General features: G+C 66.8%; 1 protein-coding gene across 2 annotated transcripts; it reads right to left on the reverse strand.

Annotated features, from left to right (window-relative positions):
• Window positions 1-299: 299 nt before the first annotated feature.
• Window positions 300-5,432, reverse strand: NUDT14 (nudix hydrolase 14). 2 transcript variants are annotated; one of them, XM_081811542.1, is made up of 4 exons: window positions 5,242-5,432; window positions 2,275-2,318; window positions 1,589-1,653; window positions 300-1,391 (listed from the first exon to the last, which is right to left on the reverse strand). In XM_081811542.1, exons 1-4 carry the CDS (start codon window positions 5,320-5,322, stop codon window positions 1,186-1,188), a joined length of 396 nt encoding a protein of 131 aa, XP_081667668.1. In that variant the 5' UTR covers window positions 5,323-5,432; the 3' UTR covers window positions 300-1,185. The 2 variants fall into 2 exon arrangements, with proteins under 2 accessions (XP_081667668.1, XP_081667667.1); XM_081811541.1 differs by having other exon boundaries at window positions 795-1,427; window positions 5,242-5,430.
• Window positions 5,433-8,726: the final 3,294 nt, after the last annotated feature.

Consider the following 8,726-nt stretch of genomic DNA (forward strand, 5'->3'; position numbering starts at 1 on the left):
TCCCGCTGGCTCAACCCCGGCCCCAGATCAGGACCCTCAGATGCTCCTGGCCCCCAGCACCAAGGACACCTGCAGACAGCAGGCCTGCCCCTCAGACCAAGATGCTCAACCACGGGCGCCCGGGTGGCTCAGCTGGTTGAGCGACTGCCTTCGGCTCAGGTCATGATCCTGGAGTCCCGGGATCGAGTCCCGCGTCGGGCTCCCTGCTCGGCAGGGAGTCTGCTTCTCCCTCTGACCCTCCCCCCTCTCATGTGCTCTCTCTTATTCTCTCTCTCTCAAATAAATAAATAAAATCTTTAAAAAAAAAAAAAAAAAGATGCTCAACCACTTGGCACCTATGTTGAACGTGGGGGCTCCAAGCTCCTCTCCTTCCTTGGCCTGGAGGTCAGCTCCAGCCCCCCAGCCCCCAGGCCAGGGAGACACCCTGACAAAGCCCTTGGGCTGCTGAGGCAGAGGACCTGGGCCCAACGCTGAGTGGCCCCTGCACTGGGCTGCGAAGCAGAGCTCCCCACCAGCCCCCTCCCCTTTAGAGAAGGCTGTCGGGGTCCATGCTCAGTGTTGTGGTGGAGGGTGTCCTCCTGCTCCCACACTTCACCAGGCTCAGGGACCCATGACAGCATCGCTGGGGCAGGGGATGCAGGGGCGTCACCCCAGCATCCCGTCCCGTCCCGGAAGGACAGCCGCATGGGGAAGGTGGTGGGGGACACCCGGCTTCGGTGGGGGCAGGCCCTGAAGTCTAGGCTCCAGGCTACACCCCTTCCCCTCCCCAGCCATGCAGGAGCCCCTGCCCCCCAGCCTCATTCCTGAGCCGCCGTGTGACAGCAGATCTGTGACTCACCCCCACCCCCGGCGCCCAGTGCTTAATCCCACAGGAAGTAGAGGCATCTGCCAGCAGCAGCTGGGCCCAGAGCCGGCCCCACACAGCCCCACACAGCTAGGGGCCGAAGGGTGGGGGCTTGCATGCTCCAGAACTGCCCCCAAGAGCCCTGGGTTCCGGCCTGGAGCACAATCTGAGGTGGTTCTGCCCAACCTTCCCCCGACACCATGTTGAAAAACAAGGAGGAACTGCCCTGCTTGCACGCCCCTGGGGACGGGGCGCTCACTGCCTCCCAGCCTGTCCCATCCCCCAGGTGGTGCCGACAAGATGCCCTTCCCCAGCTTTGCAGGCTTGTGGCCCAACCCCACTCACTTGTAGGTGGCGACCCGGCGCAGGTCGGAGGGAGCCAGGCGGTAGCCACACTCCTCCCAAGCCTCCGTGCAGGCCACTTCCTCCAGCGAGAGCCCGGGCTGGTCCACAAGGCCCGCACACAGCTCGTATGTCACCCCTGCCGAGCCAGGCAGTGCCACCTGCAGCTCCTGGGGTCCATCCTGGTCTACAGCTGCCAGGGACCCTGGGAAATGGCGTTCCACCTCACCCACGTACACGGCTGGTTGGGGAAGGGCGGACCACGGTCACAGCCATGTAGTGGATGCAGACCCCCTCACTGGGCTTTGGTTCCCACTGGAGCCCCCACCCCACATTGACATTCTGACCCTAGGGCCCAGGGGCCTCTCCCCTCGCCCCACAGCCCATGCCCACAGGCCTCACCTGGCCGGAACTGCTTCACCAACACCAGACTCTGCTGGGAAGAGTTGAACATGAGAATGGCCACACTGTAGGGGGGTGGATGGAGCTCAGCACAGAAGCAATTCCTCACCTCACCTCCCCCGGGGCCCCTGGCTCCCAGCCCCCTGGCTCCCAGCATGCTCAGCCCATCTCCTCTCCCCAGCAGTCTGGGAAAACTGGTCCCTTACTCAGATGGGGAGACTGAGGCACAGGCAGGGCCAGAGCGTGCCAGGGTCCCACAGTCAGGCCAGGACGCAGGCCTACTGTATTCCGACTGGCAGAACAGGGGCACGGGGGTGGGGAAGGACATGCTGGGCAGCTGGGCAGGTCGGGGGTGGCAGCAGCTGAGGCCGGCTGACTGACGGGACATGTGGTCCCTGCTGGCCGGCTGCCTACCAGCCACACTCCTCGCGCCTCACTGCTGTCTAGCCCACACCCCTGATGCTCAGGGCAGGACGAGGGCACCCAGATGGCCTCTTCCAGGTCCAAGAGGGCCTGCGGGCCACTATGGTCCAGGCGGCCCGAGCCGGGAGCAAGAGGGCACACCCAGAGAACATGAGGGGTGCAGCAAGGCAGAGACGGGGGCGGCTCCCTGCCCCTGGGCCCCAGTGTCCCAGTGGGCATCAGCCTGGGGCTTCCCCAGCAGCCAGGCCAGGCTGGGCTCTCACCTGTCATGTGTCTTCATGAAGTCCCATGACTTCTGAGTGCCATTCTGAAAGAGAAGGCCAGCGGTCAGGGGGAGCCAGAGGGCGGCCGGCATGTGTGCAAGTGCCCTGGGAAGCTGGGCAGGCCAGACAGACCCCCTGCACCGGTCCCTGCCCGGGCGGCCCCCTCAAGGCCTGGGCCCATCAAGAGCGGGGAGCTGCAGTGGGTTGGGGAGGGAGGTCAAAGCCAGCCTGATGTTCTCCAGGGGTGGGGCCGAAAACCAGAGCACATGGTGGAAAGGCAGCTGCCACCTGGCACAGGCTGAGTTCAAGGAGCTGCAGAGACGTACACTGTCACCAAGTGTAGGCAGGACCGAGAGGGGCATGGGGGAGGAGCAGTATGGGGTGTGGGTGGGGGTGAGCAGAGATCAGGTTTTCAGTGTCGATGCTCCCTCAGGCCAATGGACAGGGCAGACAGGAAGGCGGGAGGGGCAGGCCGGCCTCCTGAGGACACCAGCACCGGGAGCAGCTGGGGCGGGAGCGCCCCAGCTAGGCAGGGGGACCCCCCTGCCGGACATGGTGATGTGGTGATGGTGACTGGACGCAGCCCGGCTTCTGTCCCAGGCTGTCTCTCGTGCATCCTGTCACCCTGCTGTTCTGTCGCTTGCATCCATCATCCTGCTCCCAAGCCTGGGCACCACCCCCCGACGGGCTCGCAGGGCTCCAGGCAGCAATCAGTGAATGAAGGAGGCAGTGCAAGGCAGCGGCTGGAGCAGGCCCACTGGGGGAGCCAGAAGGGGCATTCGTGGGGTTCCAACAGGCAGGGTGTATGAGGGGCCCAGAATCCTGCCAGCTGGATACCACTAGGCAAGGCGGGCTCCCATCCTTGGGGCTAGAGTGGACACGGACAGTGGCCACTGCCTCCTCCCCAAGGGGTCTCTGCCAGTGCGGCTGGACCCAGGGCCCTGGAGCCCTGCCCTGTGGCTGCCCCTCGCCAGCGTCCTTAGCCCATCTGCCTTCAGCCATTGGGTCAGCCCTAAGGCACTGCAGAGCCGCAGGCCCTGTCCTTAGGGCTCTGTCCAGGCCTTGAAGTGGACATGGACCTGAACACCAGAGACACAGAACGTGCAGCCGGGGCTGCAGAAGAGGGAGGACTTCCTGGAAGAGGTGACGCTGTACCAGGCCCCACTGAAGTGAGGGAAGGGCATTCCAAGCAGAGGGGCTTCACAGGCAGAGGCCCACATGCTGGCCCAAGGGGAGCTGGGCGAGTGGGTTTGAGCTCTCCTAGAGGAGTGGCAAGGGCCTTTGTTTCAAGGGGATGGTCAGGCTGCCTGGGAGGCCATCGGGAGGCAGCACCCCCAGGAGGCAAGCCCGGGCCTGCCTGCAATCTGGCCACCCGGGGCCGGCCACCCACCCAGGACGCACTCCAGAGCAGGCCGGCCCCCCCACCCCAGGCCTGCCAACACCTGCTGTGTCTCTACCGCCCTCGGGGTAAGTGGCACCTGGTGCAAGTCTCGGGGACCCTCCCAGCTCAAGATCACAATGTCTGTCAGACCCTTCGGTCCAGCCAAGACAGGATGCAAGGGACGGGCCAGAGAGGCCCAGTGAGGCCTGGCCAGCCCTGCCACAGGACCCCCGGACCAGCTAGGTGGGTGCTAGGCCCGGTTAATCTTCCGGGGGGCCGGGTGACCTGCCTTTGGTCTGTCCGGCCACCACGTCTCTCCAGGCCAAGGATGGCTGCAGATGCCCCCTCCCCGCCGGTGGCATGCACGGCCCAGCCCCACGTCCCACAGCCCCTGAAGGAACGCTGCCTTGGCTCCCCAGCCCGTGCCCACCACCGCCTCCCACCAGCCCTGGCTCCGCTCCGGTCACCACAGCCATCAGCTGAGCCGCACTGACAGGCTTCACCTCGGGGAGACAGAACGGCAGCCGCAGGCCACACAGCAGGTGTGTGCCTGGACCACCTGTGCCTACCCACTGCCCACCCCACCACAGCCCCAGCCCCTTGGTGGCATCAGGCATCCGCACCCAAAGTCAACGCCAAGGAGAAGAACAGAGGCCTCCATGTCCCCACACTGTCCCTCAACTGACCCCCTGCTTCTGCGCCGGGCCAGCACTACCAGGGCCCATCCCAGGGACATGATGCCCCTGTCCCCCTGGAGCCAACAGGGCTCCACGGACAGGGCGAGCAAGGGCTGGAGGCTAAGAAGGCTTCACGGGGCTGGCGACAGGAAGGGCCGGCAAGCCGACAGGGAGCTGCCAGCCCAGGGCGGCCGGGAAGAGGAGCACCGAAGACCTGGACCACCTGTCCCGGCAGCGAGGCGGGAGGGCAGTCCTCATCTGGAAGGCCCGGAGACACTCCAACAGCGGGCAAGCAGAAGGTGGGGCGCCCAAACCCCAGAACTGGTTCTCACTCGCCCAACGAACATTTCTCGTGAACTCGCTATATGCACGGTACTCTGGGCGTCAGCGCGGTCCTGCCCTCGCTGGGGACGGGGGTGGGGGTGGGGGGCCGGAGGAGAGGGTTGCCCGGGGTGCAGCCTGCCTGCATCCCTGCGAGGTGGGGGCTCTGAGGAGGTGCCCTCGGAAGGGAGCCCACCTGGAGAGGCTCCCCAGGGCTCTGCCAGATCCCTCCCCTGCCTCCTCACGCCACAACCCTACCTCCGCTGCCGCTGCCGAGAATGAAGACCACCGCCTCCAGGAAGCTTACCCTGACCCCCGGGGCGCCCCACAGGTCCCCCTGCAAAAAGCGCCGGGGTCCGGCAAAGCCTCCTCGGAGGGATGGTCGTCCCCAGAGCTGCCCCGACTCGGGCGCTTACCAGGTCTGGGAAGCGGACTCGAACCGGACCCGCACGCGGAGCTGGGGGCGCTCCACGAGGGAGGGGGCGGGGCGGGGGCGGGCCCCAGCCTGTGGGCGGGGCTCGGCGGGGCCGGGGCTGCCGGGGGTGGGGGGGCGGCCGCGGAGGGCGCGCGCGGGCGGGGCGGGCTCACCTGGCGGTAGTGCAGCGTGAACGGCCGCAGGTAGGGCGAGGCTGCGCAGCGGCCCAGGGCCGCCCCCTCGATGCGCTCCATGGCAGCGCGCAGGGCAGCCCGGCCCGGGGCGGACGCGGGCAGAGTCCGCACCGGCCTCGGGCTGCCGGGCGCGTGACCCGGCTCTGGGCATGCCCAGTGTGCGCGGGGCGGGGCGGGAGGGCGCGGGGGCGGGCTGGGGCGGTGCGGGCCGGGCGCGCGGGCAGCACCTGCCGGGTCCGCGCGCAGGTGGGGCCCTCCCGGGTCCGCCCCCACGTGTGAGCGGAGTGGGGGGCTAGCCGGTGGACCCCGGCTGCGGGGCGGCGTCCAGCGGGGTGTGCGGGCGCGCTGGCGGGCGCGGGCGTGGCTGGAGGGGACCCGCCGGACAAGCGATCGCGCGTGCTCGAGGGACTTGGGACTTCGCGGTCCAGCCCTGGCGGGAGGAGCCGAGCGGCTGTCCCACCCCACCCCGGTTGACCGCGGCCCTGAGATTAGGTGATGCGGGGGCGAGGTCAGGCCCCAGGGGAGGAGAAGCTGGGCCCTGAAGGGAGCCTCCGGTCGGCGGTCGCGGCTGCCCGGCGGTCGCGGCTGCAAGAGGAGGACGGAAGGGGTCGGTCGGCGGCTGCAGGGCCACTGCGCGGGCGGTGGTGGGGGACAGTGCAGACACCTCCGGGGAGCCTGATGGCCGGGAAAACAGCAGCCCTGGAAGGAGGGGGAGGCTGGAGAGCCCGGGAAGGGGGCGGGACCAGGGCCGGGGCAGAGAGCCAGGCCCTCAGCTCGGGGTTCCTGGGAGGAACTGCCCACCTGCCCCACTTGGGAGGAGCTGCCGCTCCCAGTCTCTGGAGCTGCGCCCCCTTCACCTCTGGGGCCTGCTGCTATTCCCACCCTGAGGAAGGCCCACCCTGCCGACACCCCTCCCTAGCTGTGAAGAGGCCCCAACAGCTGTGGGGTGGTGTGGATCTGAGGACCCCTTCCAAATGCAGCCGCTGCCTCCCCGGGGGCTGCTAAGAACGCGGGGTAGGAGAGCTGAGCCCTGCACCTGCTCTCTGGACTATGGCCCCACAGCTAATAGCCAGGCGGGACTGGCCACCTGGCCTTGAAGCTGATTCCCGTGTCTCCTTATCTATTGCTGTGTAGTGTAATGAGGCGCCCCAAAATGTCGTGGCTCGAAGCACCCATTTGTTGCTAAGTGTCTGGGTGCACGGAAGGCCCTGGTTCAGCTGGGCAGCTCTGCCGTGGGGTTTCTCTGCACTTGTGGTCAGGGGGCCGCAGGGGCTGAAATCTTCAGGAGGCTCCGCGGGCTTGCACGTGCAGGACGGCTTCATTGCCCCGTGTCTGGCAGCTCAGCTGGGCGGCCAGAGCAGCGGGGCTGGCTGGCCATCTGCCCGCACGGGTCCCTTCTGTGAGGCGTGCGGTCTTAGAGCAGTGGGGTGCTCCCCCAGCACAGGGTCACCAGGCCAGACTGCCTGTGTCAGAAGGCAGGTCTTGGGGCTGCGCGAGGCAGGAGGCTTCACGGCGTTCTGGAGCCCTGGGAAAGCGCGGTTCCTGGGGTTTGCTGTCAGAGTTGCCATCACACCGCCCAATAAACCTAGGGGCTTATGCTTCCCAGCCTTCGCCGGCTGCCCCGTGTCCTACGCACCGGAGAGACACACACCAGGGCCCACCGCCCCAGCAGCCAGGCGGGCGTCTCCTCCACTCGCAGAGCCCCGGCCCGGGCAGAGGAGGAGCCGCGGGGAGCCAGGAGCATCTGGGAAGAAGAGGCAGCCTCTGCACCCCGCATTGTTTTCCTTGCAGCGGAGGGAAAGTAACATTTTCATAATGCAAGCAGAGGTGGCTGGTGGTGTCCCTTCAAGCTATCCGCAAGGTGCTGCCCCTAGGGGAAAGGGTCTGGCCGTTCCTCCAAAAGGTAGCCGTCAAGTTGCCGTGGGATCCACTAGGTACCTTCCCAGGGCTGCACCCAGGACTGGAGAGTGGACTCAGCCGGCGGGTCAGCTGTGTGGTCGAGCCATATCATTCAGCCACAAAGAGTAACAAAATTCAGATAATTCAGACACAAGAACGTTCCATGCTGACCATGGCCACCCAGCCCATCTCCCCACGTTCCCCTCCGTCCAGGACGTGGCCAGTGCAGCCTCACTGTGGGCTTGGGGTCAGGATCCCGGGGCATGGGCAGGTCTCTCGGGTGAGGTGTGAGTACGCCATTTCTCTGGAGTGCCTACCGCACGCCCGGGGGCCTGGAAGAGGGACTGGGACAAGTACCCCGCGCCCATGCAGAAGGGGGCCAGGCTGCGGGATGGTCTAGCCAAGGAGCCGACGTCCCAGAGACCTAGAGGACGAGGAAGGGCCGGGGCCGGCGGACTGAGCTGGCGTGGAGCCCTGCGTCCGCACCCCGCACCCCGCACCGCAGAGACCTACGACCGCAAACGTGATGGCTGAAGGCCGCTTAGATGTATCATCCTGCAGCTCTGGGGGCAGGAGTCCGACACAGGCCTCCCTGGGCTAGGACCAGGCCGCACGCTGCATTCCTTCCGGAGGCTCCAGGACAGAACCCGTCCTGGCCTTTTCCAGCTCCTAGAGGTGCCCACACACCTGGGCTCTCTCCCTGACGCTGCTCCCATCATCACATCTCCTCCTCCTCCTCCTCATAAGGACGCTTGTGATGACCTCGGGCACACCCCAATAACCCAGGCTTATCTCCCCATCTCACGTCTGTGCCCCGTGAGGTTTCACAGCCGCAGGTCTGGGGGTCAGGACGGGGGCCCAGGGGCACCACAGCCGGGCAGGACTCAGTGTCGGGGGTGCCCTGGGACCGCTCAGTGCCGCTGGAACACGAGAGGGACCTGCTCCTCCGCCGTGGGCAGGCCCTGGTGGGACCCCTGGGAGGCTTCTGCTGGCCGCTACCTCCCTTCTCTGCGTAGGAGCTGGGGCCACCTGCTGAGGCCAGGATGGGAGGGAGGGTGGCTGCACGGCAGTCCCCACAGGGCAGGCTGGGAGTCCTGATGGCCCGGCCAGCAGGGCTTCCTCGTGGACCAGGTGGGCCCTGGCTCCCCCCAAAGGGTCAGCCTTCTCCCAGTGGGGGCGGTGGGCAGCCGCGGGTCCAGAGAGATGAGGGTACTGGTCAGGGGTCGTGATATGAGAGACTCCGGGGACGGAGGGCAGTGCCCGCAGGGAGGGCCAGAGGGGCGGCAGGCCAGCGGGAATGGTGAAGTCAGGGCTAGGCGTGGAAAGCAGGTGCAGAACTAGTGTCTGGAGCTGATGTCTCTGCTCATCCTCTCCGTGTATCTGTGCTCATGGGGCTGCCTCTTGATTGTGGGTTGAAGGCATCGTCCTCTGGCCGTGTGATCCGTGTAATGCCTTAGTTGGGACAGGCTCAGCCGCAGGCAGCCAGGAGGCCACCCGAAGGAACTCACACCGCACGGGGCTGACCGTGTCACGGGAGCAGCCTGGAAGGAGGAGGCCCCAGAGCC

Source organism: Leptonychotes weddellii, unplaced genomic scaffold (genome assembly GCF_054177405.1).
Source record: "Leptonychotes weddellii isolate Sample4059 unplaced genomic scaffold, ASM5417740v2 HiC_scaffold_8282, whole genome shotgun sequence".
NCBI lineage: Eukaryota > Metazoa > Chordata > Mammalia > Carnivora > Phocidae > Leptonychotes > Leptonychotes weddellii.